The 23535-nt window shown below is 34.5% G+C and overlaps 1 protein-coding gene across 1 annotated transcript in view; it reads right to left on the bottom strand.

Annotated features, from left to right (window-relative positions):
• NFXL1 (nuclear transcription factor, X-box binding like 1) overlaps nucleotides 1–23535 on the bottom strand; it is a gene marked incomplete at its 3' end in the record, with an annotated part of 52258 nt that overhangs the window by 16902 nt on the left and 11821 nt on the right. Inside the window, exons 6-16 of the mRNA XM_082653608.1 lie at nucleotides 23263–23424; nucleotides 23060–23160; nucleotides 22377–22491; nucleotides 21355–21479; nucleotides 20601–20723; nucleotides 17148–17238; nucleotides 9346–9466; nucleotides 8956–9115; nucleotides 8128–8219; nucleotides 2379–2400; nucleotides 1818–1958 (exon numbers count right to left, since the gene is read on the bottom strand). Of these exons, the coding sequence (XP_082509734.1) occupies nucleotides 1818–1958; nucleotides 2379–2400; nucleotides 8128–8219; nucleotides 8956–9115; nucleotides 9346–9466; nucleotides 17148–17238; nucleotides 20601–20723; nucleotides 21355–21479; nucleotides 22377–22491; nucleotides 23060–23160; nucleotides 23263–23424 (1253 nt within the window). The remainder of the gene's footprint in view (nucleotides 1–1817; nucleotides 1959–2378; nucleotides 2401–8127; nucleotides 8220–8955; nucleotides 9116–9345; nucleotides 9467–17147; nucleotides 17239–20600; nucleotides 20724–21354; nucleotides 21480–22376; nucleotides 22492–23059; nucleotides 23161–23262; nucleotides 23425–23535) is intronic.

Raw genomic sequence — 23535 nt, 5'->3', positions numbered from 1 at the left:
TTGATGACAGACTTTCCTCAAAGAGAAAATATCCTCATTCTTCTTTCAATCAGTCAAAAAGTATTTCAGCCCATGTTTGCTTGCGAAATACACACCATTGTGATTGCCATCACCTTCACACCTTTCCCCAGTTAACCACATTCCCACTCACTACAGCCAATGAATTAGGGTTATATTTGCTGCTAATGGTATCAATCAGAGCCATCCCACGTAAGAATGGCATTGACTGAACTGAGATCTGAGGGTAAGGCAAGGGAAGGAAAGAGACTAGAGCAGAGGTAAGAAGCAAAAGAGCTTTGATTTCAGTTAATTCAATAAACACTTACTGAATACCTGCTGTGTTATAGGCTCTGTGCTATACCTCAAGGTAGAAACTGCATTAAAAATTCCAAGGGCATTTGGGTCAAGAGAGACCTATTAAGAGCCTTTCTCCAGTGGGTCTCAATTGAGATGTTACAGTAAGGAATTAATTTTTAAAGTTTCTGAATTATTTAACCTTTAATACATAAATTAGAATGATTGCAAAGTTATCCCCCCAAATAATATAATTTCCACTCACTTACACTGCAGTAGCCTTCCCTGAGTGGGAGATAGGGTGGATTTGTAGCTAAATTGAGAAGAATTGCACATAACTTATAACCCATATTTCACCACAGGCACTGACTGCCTACGAAGCCATGTTGGGATAATCCAAGGTAATTCCCCAAACATGTCATATCACTTCTTAAAATGAGTTTTTTCTGATTCATCTGATATTCTGGAAGTCTAATGGAGGAAAGCCATATAGTAGCTATTCTCTAACTAGTTAAAGTGGTTTTGAATCATTATGTTAGTTTGATTTTATAATTCCAATATCTTTTTCATTTTATCATGAGAATTTTTTATTGAGGATCAAGGCATGACTCAGTGAAGAAATTATAAGCAATACGATTTACATATATATCTGCACATGAGGAAGAATGATACTATAGACATTTATGTTGTCATGCATTACAATTACCAAATCAAAGACCAAAACATCTAATAATGCAAGTGAAATTTTCAATAACACAATTCATAGTAATAATTTAAACACCTGTAAATGTAATGTTACTTAATAATAAAATTAAGCTTAAAATCTTTGGCTATTCTTCATTAAGCACACTTGCTAATATTATTATGATTCCCTATAGAATGGAAACCTAGGAAAAAACATTATTTTAAAAATAAAATTTAGTATTAATTAAAATTTGATTAGCTACATTTGTTTTTCCTTGTGAAATGGCAATTTTTAGACATCTTTGAATGGTTGATTTCTCATATGCTTGTAAAATGCTTTTAGTAAATTTCACATAACTTATACATATCCTGTATCTGTGATGGTATTTACTTCCAACAAAAGATTGAGAATTTATTAAAACTGTGAACATCTACCCCATGTATTAGGTTTAAAAAACAGCTGACTGCAAATGCTCCAGACTAAACTTAGAGATATAAATGGATAGCAGTAGAGGTGATACTGCTACTTACTATCTAAAAAGAGACACAATTTTTGTACTTTTATCATAAAATCAAACCTTATGTATTAACCCAGGTATAGCACGTAAACAGTGCCAAATTAAAAGGCATATTCTTATGAACTAGCACAAAGATACAGAGAGATATACACCAAGTTGTTAAAGTTGGTTGTCTGAGGAAAGGCAAGGAAGGAGAAGGGATGAGGGCAAGAAAAAGGAAAGAGAAGTTATAGCAAAATGGAAAATATTTATGGTAAAATTATTGAAAAAAATGTTTCAAGCATACTGTAAGCATGTATACATTCAACTCAAGGACATTACCTTGTTTTTGTCAGTACAGGAATCAATTTCAGTTACTTTGTGGCACTCTTTCATACATGTATGATTCTGACAATCTAAGGTTCGTCCACAAACTCTCCTACAAGAGTAGGGTCCTACGGTGTGGCATGGTAGTGGGCTCACCTTAAAATTTAAGAAAAAAACGAAAATCAGCAACACACACACACACAACCTATTGGAAGCATGTTTCAAAAATGACTCTGTTATCATTTGAGAACAAGTTTCATCTAATACATTTTCATTAATAATTGTTATTATCAAAATCAAAGTAACCTATCCAAAAAAATCCAAAGAATGAATGCCAAGGAGCAAAACATTCTATTCCTAAAAGGGAAATTCAATGTAATGATTCTGCAGTGAATGCATATACATAGGCTAATTCTCAAATAAAAGTACTGTGTATTTTTAAAATTAGTAGATAAACTCTTGTACTCTTTAGAGCACTAAAAAGACAATACATTGACTTTGTTATTTCTAACAACCATCATATAGAAGAGGTACATAGATTACAAGCTTTACTTAAAGTTTGTGCCTGTAACTCACCTCATGCTTTCCAAGACATTCCCTGCAAGACAAAAATAAAATGAAATGAAACATTATACAGTCTTCAAAAAGAATATTTTTAAAGCAAAGAGGCTAACTCTACTCGTCTTTTTTTTAAGAATAAAAAATAAGCACGTAGGTTGCAGGATACAAAGTTAATATACAAAAGCCAATTGTTTTCCTACATACCAGCAATGAATGACTGGAATTTGAAATTAAAAACACACCACCATTTATACTAGCACACACAAAAATGAAATACTTAGATATAAATCTAACAAAATAAATTCAAGATTTATATGAAGAAAACTACAAAACACTGATGAAAGAAATCAAAGATCTAAATACACGGAGAGATATTTCATGTTCATCTATAGAAAGGTGCAATGCTGTTAAAATGTCACGTCTTCCCAACTTCATCTAGATTGAACACAATTCCAATCAAAATCCCAGCAAGTTATTTTGTGGATATCAACAAACTGATTCTAAGGTCTATATGGAAAGATAAAAAACCCAGGATAGCCAACACAGTACTGAAGAACAAAGGCAGAGGATTGACACTACCCAACTTCAGGCCTTACTATAAAGCTACAGTGATCAAGACAGTACAGTACTGGTGAAAGAATAGACAAATAGATCAATGGAACAAAACAGAGAGCCCAGAAATAGACCCACACAAACATAGCCAACTGATCTCTGACAAAGGAGAAAGGCGATCAAATGGAGAAAGGGTAGTCTTTTCAACAAACGGTTGGTGCTGGAACAAAGGAACATCCACATGGAAAAAAAATACAAACAGACTTTACACATTTCACAGCAGTTAATTCAAAATGGGTCACAGACCTAAATGTGAAATGCAAGACTATAAAACATAGGAGAAAATCTAGGTGACCTCGAGTTTGGCGATGACTTTTTAAATACAACACAATCCATGAAAGAAAAACGGTTAAGTTGGATTTCATTAAACCAAAAACATGTGCTCTGCCAAAAACACTTAAATAAAAACAGGTTTTCATTAACACAAGCCACAGACTGGGAGAAAATATATGGAAAACACACATCTGGTAAAGAACTTGTATCTAAACTATAAAAGAACTCTTAAAAACTCAACAATAAGAAATTAAGCAGCCAATTAAATAATGGTCAAGATTTGAGCAGAGAACAGACACCTCACCAAAGAGGATATACAAATGGCAAATAAGCATATGAAAAGATGCTCAACATCATATGCCATTAAAGAACTGCCAATTAAAACGAGATACCACTGCACACCTATTAGAACGGCTAAAATCCAAAACACTGACAACAGCATTTGCTGGCAAAGATGTAGAGAAACAGGAACTCTCATTCATTGCTGGTGATAATGCAAAATGGTACAGCCACCGTGTTAGTCTGGCAGTGTCTTATATAGGTAAACATAGGCTTACCATATGATCCAGCAATAGCACTCCTAAATATTTACCCAAATGAGTTGAAAATATATGTCCACACAATAACATGGACATATGTTCTGTGAACATGAACATTCACAGCAGCTTTCTTCATAACTGCTAAAACTTGGAAACATCCAAACTGCCCTTCAATAGGTGAATGAATAAACAAACTGTGGTATATACATACAATAGAATATTACTCAGCAGTAAAAAGAAATGAGCTATCAAGCTGTAAAAAGACATGGAGGAAACCTAAATGCATATTATCAAGTGCAATGTGCTACAAAGGCTATATACTGTGGGATTCCAACTATAGGACATTTTGAAAAAGACAGAACTATAGAGAGAGTAAAAAGACCAACAGTTTCTAGAGGCTTGAGGGCTGGGGAGGTGAGGGATGAACAGGAGGTTCTTAGGGCAGTGAAACTATTCTGTATGGTACTGTAATGGTGGATACATGAGATTATGCGTTTATCAAAACTCATGGACCGTACAACCGAAAAAGTAAACCTTTACCAAGGTAAACTATAGACTTTAGTTAATAATAATGTATCAATATCAGTTCCTCAACTGTAAAAAAAATTCTACTCTAAGACAGAGATTGTATTACCTGGACAGTTCATGTGACAAATAATATTTTTCAACATATACTTCATAATAATAATTTTGTTATACATGCCACTGAAAAATCATTATATCAGAGTTAGAAGGATCTTTATACATATGTTTTTGGTTTTTAAACTGAGATAAAATTCACATACCATAAAGTTTATACTTTTAAAGAGTACAATTCCACACTAATATAAGATATTAAGGGAAACTGCGTGTGTGTGGCAGGACCATACGGGAACTCTTTGTATTTTCTGTGAAATATTCCTGCAAACCTAAAAAATCACCTAAAAAAAACAGTCTATTTAAAGAAACAAAACAAATATCTCATTTCCCTTTAACGGGACTGGTTTAGCAATTGTCTTGTGATCCTATTCTGGCCATTGAAATGTGAAAAGAGTTTTACTATGGGGCTTCTGGGAAAGGTTTCCTCAGTCTTTAAATAAAGAAGAAAGTGATGGTTGAAGGCTTAAACAGTGTCCATTTCTCCCTTTGGAAACTTCACTAACTGGATGGGAAGTTTATCAGAAGGGCAAGTAGCCTGAGAGCAAAAAGGACACACTGAGGATAAAATGTAAAGACAGAATCCAGGCTCTTGACGATAAATCACTGAATCAACCAGATTAACCAATCATGAAGCAGCAGTTCTACCTCCAGTCTAACTGTGCAAGGCATAAATGTTACAATGTTGCTTTTTATTTAGGGTTTTTGTTACTTGAAACAAAAGGCACCCTAAATGATACAGCACATATTATATGTGTTATATGCACATGTTCAGAATTCTTTTATCACATGGACAAATTATTATTAAATGTAACGTTATTTTTAAAACAAGAGGGCAAGAAAACAGGAACACTGTACTCTAATAAGAAATTATATTAACTGGATAGTTCATGTGACAAGTAATATTTTTTAATATATCCTTTACAATAATAATTTTGTTAGACATGTCGCTGAAAAATCGTATCAGAATTAGAAGGATCTTCATATATGTTTTTCTCCTTTTTAAAACTGAGATGAAATTCACATACCATAAAATGTATACTTCTAAAGAGTACAATTCAGAGGAGTTTAGTATATTCATGAGGTTGTGTAACCACCACCACTACTTAATTCTAGAATATTTTTATAACCCAAAGAGAAACCCTGAAACTATTAGAAGTCACTCCCCATAGTCTCCTATCCCCAGCCCCTGCAACCACTACTCTACCTTCTGTCTCTGTGGATTTGCCTACTCTGGACAGTTCATATAAATGGAATCAAACAGCATGTGGCCTTTTGTGTCTGGCTTCTTTCATTTAGAATAATGTTTTCAAGGTTCATCCACGTAATATGTAAATGTATCGGTAATTCATGGATTTTTATAGCTGAATAATATTCCATTGTATGGCTATACCACATTTTGTTTATCCATTCATCGGTTGATAAAAAAATTGTTTTCACTTTTTGGGCTATTAATAATAATGTTGCTATGGACATTCATGTACAAGTTTTTATGAATCTATATTTTCAGTTCTCTTGGGCATAGTCCTAAGAGTAAAACTGCTGGGTCATACAGTAACTCTATGTTTAGTCTCCTGAGAAACTACGAAAACCGTTTTCCAAAGTAGCTACACCACTTTACATTCCCAACAGCAATGTATAATGGTTCCAACTTCTCCATATCTTCACCAACACATCATATGTCTTTTTTATTTTAGCCTTCCTAGTGGATGTAAAATGGTATCTCTTGGTGGCTTTGATTTACATTTTTCTAATTAATGATATTGAGCATCTTTTCACATGTTTACTAGCCATTTGTAGATCTTCTCTGGAGAAATATCTATTCTAAGCCTTTGACCATTTTTAAATTGGATTGTCTTTTGGTCTCTCAGTCTAAGAATTCTTTATATATTATGGATAATATACAAGATATATGATTTACAAACATTTTCTACCATTCTGTGGGTTATCTTTTCAACTTTTTGATAGTGTCCTTAAAGCACAATTTCTTGATAATGTCCTCTGACTTAATTTTCATAAAGTCCAATTTATTTATGTTTTCTCTTGCTGCTTCTGCTTTAGGTGTCATATCTAATAACCAATGCCTAATCCAAGGACACAAAGATTTACACCTATGTTTTCTCCTAAGAGTTTAATAGTTTTAGTTCTTACTTTTAGGCCTCTGGTCAATTTTGAGTTACTACTTATATATGTTGTGAGGTAGGGGTCTGAGTTCATTTTTTTCCATGTGAATATCCAGTTGTCCCAATACCATTTGTTGAGAAAAGCATTCTTTCCCCCATTTAATTATTCTGACAGTCTTGTCAAAAATTAATTGACCATAAGTGTATGGATTTATTTCTGGACTGTCAGTTCTATTCCCTTGATCTTTATGTCTATCTGAATGCCAGTATTACAGTCTTTGGTATTCTTTAATTTCTTACAACAATGTTTTATAGTTCTCAGTGTACAAGTCTTGGATTTCTTTTATTAAATTTGTTAAATAAACAAAACGTTTGTTCTTCTTAATGTTATTGCAAATGGAACTGTTTCCTTTGTTCAATTTTCAGATTGTTCACTGTTAGTGTATAGAAATAAAATTGACTTTTGTATATTCATCATGTTTCCTATAAACTTACTGAACTTATTTAATATCTCTAATAACTTTTGTGAAGATTCCTTAGGATTTTCTATATACATGATCATGTCATCTGAAAATACAAATAGTTTTACTTCTTCATTTTCTAGTCTAATTGCTCTAGCTAGCACCTCTAATATAGTATTGAATAGAAGTGGCAGAATAGACATCCTAGTCTTGTTCTTGATCTTAAGGGGGAAAGCTTTAAATCTTGCACCATTAAGTGTGATGATGTTAACTGTGGGTTTTCATAGATGCTCTTCATCAGGCTGAGGAAGTTCTCTTTTATCCCAAGATTGTTGAGTGTTCAAGAAAGCATGTCAGATTTTGTCATATGTTTTTCTGCATCTATCAACTGTCCTTTATTCTATTGATAAAGTATTAACAGTGATTGATTTGAATCAATGATTGATGAATGAATGATTGATGTTGATTCAACTTCATATTTCTGGGATATACTCAACTTGGTCATGATGTATAAATCTTTTTACATGTTGCTGGATTCAGTTTGCTAGTATCTGGTTAAGAATTTTTGCATCTATATTCAAAAGGGATACTGGTCTGCAGTTTTCCTGTGATGTCTTTTTCTGGTTTATTATCAGGGAAATAGTAGCCTCACTGAATAAGTCAGGAAATGTGCCTGCTTAGTGAAGCATTGGTGTTAATTCTTTAAATGTTTGGTAGAATTCACTAGTGAAGTCACTGGTCCTGAGGTTATTTTTGTGGTAAGTTTTCGGTTACTAATTCAGTCTTTTTACTAGGTATATTCAGATTTTCTACTTCTTCTTGATTCAGTTTCAGTAGTTTGTGTGTTTCTAAGAATTTGTCCATTTATCCATGCAAACAATAACGAAAAGAGTAGGAATAGCTATACTGACCCATCAAACTCTAGTTGGGGAAAATGACTCAAAAGGACATAGAGGAGCGTTTTAAGCAGTATTCAAAATATATTTGGAAAAGAATGAAACAGAAAGAGACTACTTTATAGGCGAGGCCTGAAATAATGATGAATTGAAGAAAGAAAAAGGAGATACACTTTGAACTATGTCAAAAGATTTTTTTTAAAAGCTAAAATTCTAATACTTACATAGGAATAGGCACTTGACATGGAGGACAAGGCAATGCAGTCTGAATAAACGCTGGTTCAGATGGCTGTTCCCAAGGGCCTGAAGGCTGGTGCTACAAGTAAAATAAATAACAATTTTTAAGTCAGAGGGGTTAAATCATATGGCCGATTTAAGGATCTAAGAAAAAACAGTTCCACGAATCCTCTGCTCAAGCCAGCTGAAATTTTTTCAAGTACTCAACAAATTGTGCTTATTGAAATATTTTATTCCATCCTTAAATTCTATCAGATTGTTCTCCTCTAACACGTTTATATTAAAAATTGAGCCAGATTCCAGGTTTTAAACGACAGAACAAAGGCAGTATACACTCCTTCACTTCTCATAAGCCAAAAGAATAAAACACAGAATTGTAAAATCCAAATTCCACCAACAGAATTTAATCTCCATTATTTTGTTCACTGTTGTCTCCCCAGCACCTAGAAGAATGCTTAACACATAGTAAGAATTCAATAAATATTCACTGAATATGTGAATGAATCTTTGAGGAAACCAGGAGATATTTATAACCCTAAACTATAGTATATGAAGGAAGACTGACAAACTCATCTGTATGATAATTATAACATGACTATCACACTGTACTTGCAAACATTTTATTGATTTCTCCTTTTCTATATTGTGAATTTCTTAAGACAAAAACCAAGTATCATTTACCTTATACCCCAGCTCTTACCACAGTGTTTAATACCCAATAAGTACTTCATCATTGCTTGTTGAAATGACTAAGTAAAATTAAGAAAATATGACCCACAGCAATGCATTATGTCTTAATAGTACTGTTCCCTTACCCTGCCAGTTTGCTTTATTAATGCTTGATCATGACATGGAGCAGGACACAAGTGACCACATTTCTCCAAAACCTTTCGGCAAAGTTGATGACATGGAGGACAAGAGCCAAAGTGACAGCGATGTTTTTCTTGACTTGTATGATGGCAAGTTGGTGGTCGACTAAATCATAAAGTACAATTTTTAAAATTACTTTTGATCATTGAACGATTATATCTAAAGTGCAATTATCTATTTATATACCTTCTAATTCCATACAGAATGAGCATACTGTGAATATTAATATTTTAGAACATTAAAGCAAAATTGAAAATACTAACAAAATGAAAAATCGGTATGAATTTAAATCTGTAAGACACCAGATGTAAGTCTGTACAGAGCTTTGTACTAACCTGCACTGCTCTTTGCACTTGGGGGGTCTTGTGGTACGTTCTCGGCCACAGGGTACTGTCACCTTTGTATTACCACAATTGCACTTCACATCTACAGTTTCTGGGCAGGGATAACAGCTACCTGAAAAAAAGGTCTGAAACTTAAAGAGAAATTTCCTTAACTACCCAAATTCCCATCAATAGTAGAATCAATAAGTTTAGTATATTCACACAATGGGATACTCTAGGATGAGAATAAATTAATGAACCTCACACACATAACACTGAGCAAAAGAAATCAGACACCATCAATATACAGTATATGATTCCATTTATATAAAATAAACAGGAAAAACTAATTTATGCTGTTCAAAATCAGGATGATGATTACAAAGGACACAAAAAGTTTGAGAAATGCTGGTAATGATCTGTTTAATAATCTGAGTTCTGGTTATATAGTTATGTTCAGTTTATAAAAAATCATCAAGCTGTACACCTGCAATTTGTATACTTTTCTACATCTACACCGGTACTTCAATAAAAAGTTTTAGAATTTTCTTTAAAATTTGCTAAAAGTTCTGTCCTAAATAACAAATTTAACACATTACTCATTCAAAACTACACCAGCAAAATGGAGCTCAGTCTTTGGAAAATCTAATTTAGCAATAATTTTTTGGCTTAGTTTCATACATACATCTACTCAAGTGCATTATTTTTAGATAAATTCTCCAATAAGAGTGACTTCTCTCATAAGGTTATTAACAAGTACAGTCAATTTTCCATTACTCATGCTTTGTGAAAGACTCTAAAATCTCATTTTAGGCTATAATTCCAAATACTTCTCTTCTAAACATTTCAAAAGGAAACATTTTTAGGGTTTCAGCTTTTTACCTTCTTTTGTTATGGGTAGAAATACACAAAGACCAATTGAAAAGAAATCTTTTTAAACAGGCTATAAAGTTCTCTCCAAGGCTTTGACATCATCCTAAGGGCTTTCTTCCTACTCTAGTTTTCCGAATAGGCTACCCCATTAGAAATGAAATAATAAGAGAGGAAGGGCTTCCCTGGTGGCACAGTGGTTGAGAGTCCGCCTGCCGATGCAGGGGACACGGGTTCGTGCCCCGGTCCGGGAAGATCCCACATGCCGCGGAGCGGCTGGGCCCGTGAGCCATGGCCTCTGAGCCTGCGTGTCCGGAGCCTGTGCTCCGCGACGGGAGCGACCACAACAGTGAGAGGCCCACGTACCGCAAAAAAAAAAAAAAAAAAAAAGAAAGGAATGAAGAGTCTTCAACTAGGAAGTAAGTATCTCAAGAAATTGCTGCCTAGGTGTCAGGTCCAAGCAAAATACTGAATAGCAATTAACCTGATAAAAAACAGATTAATGATGAAAAATAGTCTGGTTAAAAGCCTCTATTAGTTCAAAACAGTTCCCTAAAACAGAAGAGGTTAAGAATTTTGATTCAAATAATGATCGCAGAAAAAGAAATAAAGTAAAAAGCACCACAGGGAAAAAACACATGTGTATTATACAAATTACCAAATTTATACTTCAGTGTTTTGATAAGTATAATCCAGTAAAGTATTATCTTGATGGTAATGCAAGCCAAGTTATCCTGACTCACATGATCAAACTTTATTTTGGTCTTACCAAAAGAAAATTTGATGTCACACTTTTTAAAAATTTAATAGTGACATTTATGTCAGTTCTTACTCAGTACATTATATTAATTTCCATACTTAACAATGATAATTTTCATTCACCTTCAGCAATCAAAGAGAAACTTATCAAACATAACCTTTTTGCTGCCCTAAACTACAGCATCACTTTTCCTTTTTTAAAATTAAATCTTGAGAACAATAAGGGATAATTTCCCTGAACAGTTTTCCTAATGAACTCATTACAGACACCTGTACAACATGACATAAATTCATGTAACTTCAGTGATAATATTTTTTAAATGAAAAAGCATACAGAGTATAAATACAGTGACTAATCGGTCAAAAGTCCAGTAATTCTAGAACCATAATCATAGAAGGCCTTAAGCTTTAAAGAACTATAAGCCAAGCTTTCATATATTCACAGCGCAAACATGCACATAGCACCCTCCCCCTATGAGTTACAGTACAACTTGATTATGAAGGTATCTAGAATAATGGAAAATGACATAAAATAATGATTCTATGTATCTTATGTAACTGAGTATTAAACAAATGGTAAGAGTTGCACAACGGTATCTTCATACACTTTCCATTAAGGTAAATTTTTTTTAGGGGCTACTAAGTTTCTTTTTTAAAAAATAAACATTCTGCCAAAAAATAATTAATAATAATTGAACCTGGATCTGATCAAACCTCTAGTCCCACTAACAGTTTATAGAAAATAGAGGAAAATGTCAAATAATACTACGGAGATGCAATCTGCAAAATCCAGACTGTGAAACTAAATAAAGCAACCTAATTTCTTAAACAAGTGACACAGGAAAATATATAAAAAGATGGAAAATTATAGAAGAAGAGGGAAATTACAGATTCATAGACTTTAGAGACATCAACCAACTACAATGTCAATCTTATTAAGGTTTCTCAGTCATACAAACTGAAGTAAAAAATGAAGGCATTTATGAGACAAAAAGATATGTGAACACCAGATATTTGCTGATATTAAGAAACATTAACTATTTTCAGTTTAAGAATCCATCTTTCAGAGATGCATACTGAAGTATTTATGGGATTTGCTTCAAAATAATACAAGAGGGAGATATGCTTTCAACATTTCTCCACTAAGGATGATGTGTGCTCTGCCCTTTTTGCAGATACTCTATATCAGGTTAAGGATGCTCTCTTCCATTTCTAGTTAAGTTTTCATCATATATGGATGCTGAATTTTATCAACTGTTTTTCAGACATTTACTAAAATGATCTCATTTCTCCTTTAATCTGTTAATGTGATGGAAACATGTTATTAGATTTACTAATCTTAAACCAACCATACATTACTGCAATAAACCCAACTTGGTTATGATACATTAAGGTTTTGGATAGCTAATACTGTAGTACCAGATAGCTGGATTTGAGTGGCAAAAACTTTAATATTTTACAAACATGTTCATCAGTTAAGATTGGCCTGTAATTTTCCCTTACTTTCCTTGAAAGATGATATAATGAGCTGGAACACATTACTTTTTTACATACACTATCAAATAGTTCACAAAGAGATTAAACTTATACATACTTTAAATGTTCATTTGTTAAAAATCATATGTAAAAACTAGGCCTGGTGTTTTCTTGGTGAGAAAATTCTAAACTACTGATCCAATTTCTTTAATGGTCATACAACTAGTCAGGTTTTCAACTTAAAGTGAAGGCTATGTTTTAACAGTGGTCTCCAAGGCCCTATACATATTCTCCTTTCCCCAGCAATCATTTATTGCACCATCTCTCTGACCTCATCTCCTGACATGTGTCCCCCTGAGCAACCACTTCAGTCCTCCTTCAAATGTTCCTGTCTCAAGGCCTCTGTAATCAAACTACCCCATCCCCATTTCCCCAGGGCTTGATCCCTACTTCTCTCAGGGTTCCCCACACATGTCATTCTCTCAGAGTCCTACTCTGACCACACTATATAAAACAGTATATACCATCCCAACTATCACAATTTTAATTGTACTCTAATTTTCTTTCTATACTTGTCACTATCTGATATTCTATATTAATGTGATTATTTACTTGTATTCTAATTGAGGGAGAATTAAAAAATAAGCTCCATAAAAGCAGGTACGTTGTCAAAATTGTTCACTCGTAATTCCAGTGCCTGGTGCTTAGTAGACACTCAAAAATACAAATTGAATGAATGACTAACTTTAGAATGTTAATGAAATTCAAATTTAATGGGTCATATACTATGACTACAAAAGGAAATAAAATCCTTTTACATGAGAACCAAAAAACCAGTTCTAAACTTTACAATTTAAAGACACTTGGGCTTCCCTGGTGGCGCAGTAGTTGAGAGTCCACCTGCCGATGCAGGTGACATGGGTTCGTGCCCCGGTGTGGGATGATCCCACATGCCGCAGAGTGGCTGGGCCCGTGAGCCATGGCCGCTGAGCCTGCGCGTCCAGAGCCTGTGCTCCGCAATGGGAGAGGCCACGGCAGTGAGAGGCCCGCGTACCGCAAAAATAAATAAATAAAGACACTGACATTTTTGGATTGGGTTGTTTGTTTCTTTGATATTGAGCTGCATGAGCTGCTTGTATATTTTGGAGATTAATCCTTTGTCAGTTGCTTCATTTGCAAGTATTTTCTCCCATTCTGAGGTTTGTCTTTTCGTCTTGTTTATGGTTTCCTTTGCTGTGCAAAAGCTTTAAAGTGTCATTAGGTCCTGTTTACTTTTGGTTTATTTCTATTTCTCTAGGAGGTGGGTCAAAAAGAATCTTGCTGTGATTTATGTCATAGTGTTCTGCCTATGTTTTCCTCTAAGAGTTCTATAGTGTCTGGCCTTACATTTAAGGCTTTAATCCATTTTGAGTTAATTTTTGTGTATGGTGTTAGAGGGTGTTCTAATTTCATTCTTTTACATGTAGCTGTCCAGTTTTCCCAGCACCACTTATTGAAGAGGCTGTCTTTTCTCCACTGTATATTCTTGCTTCCTTGATCAAAAATAAGGTGACCATATGTGCGTGGGTTTACCCCTGGGCTTTCTATCCTGTTCCAATTATCTATATTTCTCTTTTTGTTCCAGTACCATACTGTCTTGATTACTGTAGCTCTGTAATATAGTCGGTAGTCAGGGAGCCTGATTCCTCAAGCTCCGTTTTTCTTTCTCAAGATTGCTTTGGCTATTTGGGGTCTTTTGTGTTTCCATACAAATTGTGAAATTTTTTGTTCTACTTCTGTGAAAAATGCCATTGAAAGTTTGATAGGGATTGCACTGAATCTGTAGATTGCTTTGGGTAGTATAGTCATTTTCACAATGTTGATTCTTCCAATCCAAGAACATGGTATATCTCTCCGTTTGTATCATTAATTTCTTTCATCAGTGTCTTATAGTTTTCTGCATACAGGTCTTTTGTCTCCCTAGGTAGGTTTATTCCTAGGTATTTTCTTCTTTTTATTGCAGTGGTAAATGGGAGTGTTTCCTTAATTTCTCTTTCAGATTTTTCATCATTAGTGTATAGGAATGCAAGAGATTTCTGTGCATTAATTTTGTATCCTGCTACTTTACCAAATTCATTGATTAGCTCTGGTAGTTTTCTGGTAGCATCTTTAGGATTCTCTATGTATAGTATCATGTCATCTGCAAACAGTCAGTTTTACTTCTTCTTTTCCGATTCGGATTCATTTTATTTCTTTTTCTTCTCTGACTGCTGTGGCTAAAACTTCCAAAACTATGTTGAATAATAGTGGTGAGAGTGGGCAACCTTGTCTTCTTCCTGATCTTAGTGGAAACGGTTTCAGCTTTTCACCATTGAGAACGATGCTGGCTGTGGCTCTGGCACATATGGCCTAAATAGACATTTCTCCAAAGAAGATATACAGATTGACAACAAACACATGAAAGGATGCTCAACATCACTAATTATTAGAGAAATGCAAATTAAAACCAAAATGAGGTATCACCTCACACCAGTCAGAACGGTCATCATCAAAAAATCTACAAACAATAAATGCTGGAGAGGGTGTGGAGAAAAGGGAATCTTCTCGGGTGGGAACTGTGGGTGGGAATGTAAACTGATACAGCCACTATGGAGAACAGTATGGAGGTTCCTTAAAAAACTAAAAATAGAACTACCATACGACCCAGCAATCCCACTACTGGGCATATACCCTGAGAAAACCATAATTCAAAGAGTCATGTACCACAATGTTCATTGCAGCACTATTTACAAGAGCCAGGACATGGAAGCAACCTAAGTGTCCATCGACAGATGAATGGATAAAGAAGATGTGGCACATATATACAATGGAATATTACTCAGCTATAAAAAGAAACTAAGTTGAGCTATTTGCAGTGAGGTGGATGGACCTAGAGACTGTCATACAGAGTGAAGTAAAAAAGAGAAAAACAAATACTCTATGCTAACACATATATATGGAATCTAAAAAAAAATGCTTCTGAAGAACTTAAGGGCAGGACAGGAATAAAGATGCAGACATAGAGAATGAACTTGAGGACACGGGGAAGGGGAAGGGGAAGCTCAGACAAAGTGAGAGAGTGGCATGGACATATATACACTACCAAATGTAAAATAGATAGCTAGTGGGAAGCAGCTGCATGGCACAGGGAGATCAGCTTAGTGCTTTGTGTCCACCTAGAGGGGTGGGATAGGGAGGGTGGGAGGGAGATGAAGGAGGGAGGAGAAATGGGAATATATGTATATGTATGGCTGATTCACTTTGTTATACAGCAGAAACTAACACACCATTGTAAAGCAATTATACTCCAATAAAGATGTTAAAAATATATATATAAATAAAAATAAAGACACTGACAAATCAGAGAACATCCACAGGGAAATGCCTATGGGGTTAATACATCTGCCATTTTTCCTAATGGGGAGGCAATATGGTATAACGGAAATATTACTAAACTTTGGGTTCACATCCTGACCCTGCAACTAGTTCTATGACCTTGGGCCAACAGTCTCTTTGCCTGCTTCCTCCTTTTACAAAACAACACTAATACCTTCCAAGATTCCTGAAAGGATTAAGACATTAAGGGAGATATCTAGTATCCACCTAATCCCAAAGGAAGACAACAAAAAACAGTACAGTAGTTTTTCCCAGGTCACAAAGCTGTTATTGGGTTGGCCAAATTCGTTCAGGTTTTTCCACAGATATGGAAACACCCAAACAAACTTTTTGGCCAACCCAACACTATGTTCACTTTTGACTCAGGACCTCTTAATTTAAACCCATGATCTTTCCACTACCTTATACTATCTTTCAGTAGATTCCATTTCATACCAACATACTCCAAATGAGTAAAGTTAACTCAGTTTTCAATCTCTAATAACTTAGGCACCCCTGAGACCCTTTCAGGTGGTCTGAAAGAATTTATATACATAGATGAGAATTTTCCAGAAGCTATATGACAAGGGATTATCACAACAGATTGAATGCAGAAGCAGATATGTGAATCCAGCTATCTTTTATTAAGCTAGACATTAAAGACATTTGCAAAAATGTAAAACAGTATCATTCTTCTCACTAAACTTTTTTTTAGAAAGTAGCTATTTTTCACAAAAAAGTTACTGTATTAAGATGTAATGGGTACTATGGTACTATTTTTCAATAAAATAATAAATATTATTATATTTTAATTTAATTTCAAATACAGTAAATATCAGCAGATAAAATCCACATTAACTAAAGGTCTTTGGGTCCAAAAAGAGTGTAAAAGGTCCTTGAGACCAAAAATTTTGAGAACCACTGGACAGAATATATACAATCCTTTACTAGACTTAATTTCATATCAATGTCTAAAATTCAAAATACTACTGAAAAACCTATTAATTAACTTAAAATCTATGTGGGGAAGGTTGGGTAGAAGTAAGGAAACAACATGGTATTATTGAAAGAACAGAAGTTCATATTCAAAAGGTGTGGGTTCAAATCTTGGCTATAATGCCTTACTAGATATTTCCCTAAGTAAATCACTGAATCCTCTTCAGCTTAAATTTCCTCATCCATAAAATAAAGATAGTGGCAACTGCTCTAACTTCTCAAGATTGCTAAGAGTAAGATAATAAATGTGAAAGCTCTCTATCAACGAGAAAGCACTATGTAAATATAAACATAAAATTACAGCTGTTGTTAAATTTTACCTCTATGGCAGACAGATGGACACTTATGGTTTCTACATCCTAAAGTCCGTCCACAGTTTTGATCACAAGGTGGACAGTTTCCAGGGCAACACTGAAGGGAAAGCAATACATAAAGAACAGGTAATTTGAAAACCGTACGTAATATGAATGTCATTACTAGTTATTCACAGAACTTAGGGAAATCAAAAGATAGTTCTTTTCACTATAAGAATAAAAGTATTCAAGAATATCAACATTCTTGTGTAGAATACGTTGTACTAATAAGTTTAAGTAGACAATGACCTAATTTAGTGAAGTCAAGCTAAATTTTCTTGCCCTTTAGTTAATTATTCTATAACTTAAAATAGTTCCATAAGATAGTTTCTCTTCTACTTATCTACACAGAAATTGACAACATTAACCACAGGAATGGATCTGGTCAAACCCTATATCAATTCAGGCAAATAATCTGGTTATTTTTAAAATTTAATTACAATAAAACCCATTCAATATATAGATTAGTTTGGCAGTTATTTTCAAACCAAAGAGTCAGAGACTAACTAAAGGAAAGAAGGAGAGATAGGCTAATTGCTTCTAGCGCTGTTTTGTTACTCCCTGATTTCCAATCTGTGAGAAATATAGCTGTCTATGACCTGTCCCAATTTTCATTCATGAACACAAGGTAACTACTTGAAGTTCCATCTTGCCATTCTAACTCCTTGACAAACTTTGGAAAGGAAATACAGACTACAATTTTCTTAAAGAAACTTGGGTTTGTAACCTACTTCAGAACAAGTTTCAGTATATAAAAGTAGCTCAAAACAAAGTACACGTTATTGAAAAGCAATTAAAAGTTAAAATAGTTCATTCAATTAAGCAAATATTTACCAAGTAATACTATGTGCCTATCACTTTCCCAGTGGCAGTGGGAAAAAAGGAGGTTATGTGGTCCACAACTTGAATAAGCCTTTAGATGTTTGTTTCTCACCATGATGAGTAATAATGACCAGATTTACTCTCCTGCCTTAAACAATTAGAAAATCAGACAAAATATTTGAAACAGCAGTTTTTAGACATTAGACAACTAGGCAGCACAGGACAGAAACCCCTATGAGAACAGACACAAACAAGGTGAGTCCTATGATAGCACAAGCTTAGACCTGGACACAAGGAAAAAGATCACAAGCAGAGTCCAGTGGTCTTACCAAGTTAAGGAGACAAAATTCATAGTTCAGAGAGGCAAGTGTGGTTAGAATTTGTGGAGAAGTGGTAGCACAAAGCATAAAGTTTATAATGTCTGGAAACCAATCAAAAGTCACCTAGCAGTAAAGAATAACCCAAAAGGAAAAGAAAACTCAATCAACAAAAATAGACCCAGAAATGATAGATGACAGAATTGGTAGACAAGGACATTAAAATAGGCATTTGAAGTATAACCTATTCACTTATATTCAAGAAGACAGAAGAGAGCATGAGCATGAAAAGGACAGACATGGAAGATATAGAAAAAGTCACAACTCTAAGTCTCAGAGATGAAAAAATACTGTCTGAGACGAAGAAACACAGGATGGGATAAACAATGGGATTAGACAATGCAGAAGAAAATTAGAGAACTTGAAGACAAACAATATAAGATAACATTAAATATGAAAATTAAAAGGACTAAATAATAAATGTAGCATCAGTGACCTATGGGACTTCAAGCAGCATGACATACCTGTCACTGGAGTCTCAGTAGGCAATGGGTGGGGGAAATATTTGAAGAAATAAAGATTGAAAATTTCACAAATATGATGAAAACTATAAAGACATACAAGAAGCTCAACAAAAGTTGTACTAAAGAAACATGAAGAAAGCTATACAAAGGAACATCACAAATAAATTACTGAAAACTAATGATAAAGAGAAAAATCTTTAAAAATAGCCAAAGAAAAAAGATACATTACATACAGAGGAACCAAGATAACAGAGATAGTGGAGCAACGTGTTTAAAGAATGGGAAAAAAATTGTCAAACTAAAATTTTACAGTAAAAATATTTTTCACAAACAAAGGCTAAAGACAGTTCACAAAAGTTGCAAGAATTCATGATGAGCACTACAAGAGATGTTAAAGGAAGTCCTTCAGACAAAAGAAAATGAAATCAGATAGAAATCTGAATCTATATAAAAGGATGAAAAGCACCAAAAATCATGAGTTTGATGATAAATATAAAAGACTATTTACTTTTTCACACTCTTTAAAAGACACCTGTTAAAGCAAAAATAAAAACAACATATTTGAGGTTTATAAAATACATGGGTATAAAATGTGTAAGAATCGAATAAAGGAGGTAAAATGGAATTATTGAAAGACAACACTCAAACAGAAGACACAAGAGGGAAAAGAAACAAAGAACAGATGAAAAAATAGAAAATTACAGACTTAAATCCAACCATTTTATTAAAGATCACAATAAGTGTAAATGATCTACACCCAAATTAAACGATAAAGATTTAAAATAAAATAATTATCTAAATAAAACAATTATCTAATTGCTGTCTATAAGAAATCCACTTCAAATATAAAGATTTGAATAAGTTCAAAGTAAAAGAATGGAAAATATATACTGTATGAACACTAAGCAAAACAAAGTTGAAATCACTATATTTAATAGATTTAAGAACAAAGTATCTTACCAGAGATAGAGGGATAATTCATAATAAAAGGGACTCAAAAAAACTTCAAATCTACAGACTCAATAAAATTTTCCAGTTGACCTTATACTGAACCAAGATTCTATAAATAAGATCTGAACAGCAGAAGTTAAGCCTCTAACATGGCAAACAAACTACCACTAACACTGCTATGATGTTTTAAAGTCAGGGAACAGGGACTTCGCTGGTGGTGCAGTGGTTAAGAATCCACCTGCCAAAGCAGGCGACACGGGTTCAAGCCCTGGTCTGGGAAGATCCCACATGCTGCGGAGCAACTAAGCCCATGTGCCACACTACTGAGCCTGTGCTCTACAGCCCGTGAGCCACAACTACTGAGCCCGCGTGCCACAACTACAGCAGCCCGTGTGCCTAGAGCCTGTGCTCTGCTGCAATGAGAAGCCCACACACTGAGACAAAGAGTAGTCCCCGGTCGCCGCAACTAGAGAGAGCCCATGCGCAGCAACGAAGACCCAATGCAGCCAATAAATAAATAAATAAATTTATTTAAAAAAAAAAAAATAATAAAGTCAGGGAACAGAAACAGCCAAAGAACCAAGTAGAAGGAATTATGCATAGGACAAAAAGAGACCCTTGTTATTTAAAAACCTTGTAAGATTTCCCACTAATACAAACAATAATGTAGAATATTTATTAATATTTCATATGGAAAGCAAAGAATATGCCTAAGTATTTGAGAAACAAGTCAAGATGGCACTTATCATGGGCCCAAAGATGAAAAATCCAAGAGAATTTTAAAATCAGTTTTCCAAGCTTATTACCTTTCTCCTACACTGATGCTTCTGACAGTCCCGCAACTTAACACACTTAGTTTCACAAAGATACGGTTTATGACACGGCATTCGTTTAGTATGCTTTCCACAACGACAATGCTTCTCCACTTCCTGGAAGAATCAAATAAATGCTATTAAAATTGACTTTCGTTGACATGATTTTTTTCACACTGTAATCTCTATAATTACTAAAAAATGAAAGAGAAAATTTTAAGACTGTTTTGTATGAAAGACTTTTAAAAAACTAAAGGAGAATTTCCTAAGACATTTGTTTGTTCCAAAAAGACTTCACAGAATTTCCATTATTAAATTTAGTAAAAATTTGATATTAAATAGTAAAACAACATCACATGTTAAAATCCCTTATATCTAGTTACACAATAACATCTACACATCTAGCTTCAGGAAAACAAGAAAACTGGATTATCTAGTAGTATGTGAAAACCAGAATGACATCTAGGCATTTTTTCCCCTATCATCCCTAGGCCTAATTCATCATTGCTTTGAATATCTTCTGAGGATAAACAACCCCACACTAGTCTATAAAAATGATAACATTCAAACTTTTACCAAGCAAAACAAAAAAAAGGTAATTTCAGATTTAATTGCTGGCATACTCTCCTGCTTCATCATAAATATTAGATCATGACACAGATGTTTATGAAAACAATTACAAAACAATCCCATTTGACATATTATGACAGATAGCTGTTAAAAGTAATCATTACAGGACATGACTAACTTGTCTACATGTTTCACAAGGACCTCGGTGACAACGCTGTGAACATCTGTGGATTCCACATTCAAGTACTTTGTCACAACTGTCTCCACAAGTTGGTACATCTTCTGTACAAGGCAAAGAAAACTCTAGAAGCAGACAAAAAAAATCAATATTAAAAATAACATACATTATTATAAAGTACTAATAACGTGCCATGTACTTCTGGATTCCTAGAAAATGACAGGTCTTTCAGACTATGAACTTTTGCATCTACATATTTATTGGAAAGTTAACTTTAAAGAAAATAACCCCTATATTTGTAAAGCTTATGCCTTTTAAAAAGAATTCGATACATGACAAGTTACCATTCTCAAGAAGCATATATATATATATATATATTTTTTTCCTTTCTTTGAGGTACGCGGGCCTCTCACTGCTGTGGCCTCTCCCATTGCGGAGCACAGGCTCCGGACGCACAGGCTCAGCGGCCATGGCTCACGGGCCCAGCCTCTCGGCAGCATGCGAGATCCTCCCGGCCCGGGGCACGAACCCGTGTCCCCTGCATCAGCAGGCAGACTCTCAACCACCGTGCCACCAGGGAAGCCCCAAGAAGCATATTTTTATGAGCTAACTACTTCAGAAATACTTTTCTTTCTTTATCAGCATGCAGAGCAGCTTATTGACATTTACTTCCCCAAATGACTTTTCCTCACTGGTTGAAAGAACTGGGGAGTTGGGAGGGGGTACAGATGGAAACCAAAGGTACATCTTCAATGTGCTTTGATGGACTGAAAAGCGGTTGGTCTGAGATTGACAAGCCCCCCATTTCAGAGGCTCAGGAAGTTTGGGCCCAAAATCTGAGTTCTTAATCCACTATGCTATATTGTCCTCTCATCCAAATGTACAGAAATCTAATATCAAATTTGTATTATTATTGAAACTACATTATGAGTTCCCAGAGAAATCTAATTTAATTAGGAAAGTACTCTAATTAGCATGATAAATAATTATAATCCCATTAAAGGTTTTTTAAAAAGTCTTACTTGACTTCTGACAGGGACAGAACCTTTTCCCAGATCGAGGACATTCTCCACAAGCACCTACATGGCAAACTTGCTCACACGTATGATTACCACATGGCAGTGTTTTCCCACATACCTAAAATAAAATGCAATAAGCACTAACGACTTAAAAGTTAACAAAAGACTTTGTACATGACATAATCGTTTCTCAGTCACAAATAAGCAACTTCTTTAGATTCCTCAAATTATTATGCTTTATATCTTACATAGGTATCACATGTATATATGCATAAGCATATACATACACATTTCTTATGCGCCAGGGAGTATATTTTTAAAATGTAATAAAGGAAAAAGAAAATGCAGTTTCACATGGTCATCCACCAAAGATTTCCAAATGGTACTAAAACCATGCCAATTCTAAGACAATCTACAGAATCAATACTACTTCCAATTGGATTAACTCAAGAAGAGGGAAAAGAGGAAAGTACATACGTACTAAATCCAAAATTCAACAAATAGCTGTTAATTTGAAAAAAAATTAAAATGATATTAAATTGAAAAAGTTGCCTAAAACATGAATATAATGCATCTGAGTTGCTATTCTTCCTCTCCTTTTATCCAACTAAACCTCATTAGCATTTCTAATTGTTTATGCTTCTGTATACTTTAACACCCACTCCTCAAAATGCATATACACTTACTTGATCACAGTGCCACAGTGGACTTGCACAACTTCTTTCAGCTACTTGTTTGCCACAGACACACTTTTGCCTACTAACTCTTGGACAGGGTGGGCAACTTCCTAAAATCAAAATGATAAATTAGCATGGAATATTATAAAAGCAACACAGACTGCTTTGACTTCTGCTTAAGGCCGGAACACCTAACAGGTATGACCTTTTACCTGCATGACAAGGATTTTCACATTTATGTTGTCCACAAAGCAATTTCCGTCCACATGGCAGGTGACAGGACCATTCCTTAGCACTGCACCGACGAGGGATAGGTTTTGCTTTCTTACAATAACAAGTAGTTGTGACCATCTTAGGACAAGGAGGGCATGGACCTAGAATCCAATGAAAGGGGGAAAAAAAATCAGAAGTCAAAAGTAAAAATTTTCAGTTCCTACACCTATCAGTAATTTCTAAAGCTTTCCATACTGATACTTTAAAAGGCA

This window comes from Grampus griseus (assembly GCF_964374135.1).
Source record: "Grampus griseus genome assembly, chromosome: 4".
Classification (NCBI taxonomy): domain Eukaryota; kingdom Metazoa; phylum Chordata; class Mammalia; order Artiodactyla; family Delphinidae; genus Grampus; species Grampus griseus.
This window is presented reverse-complemented; position numbering and strand designations above follow the sequence as displayed.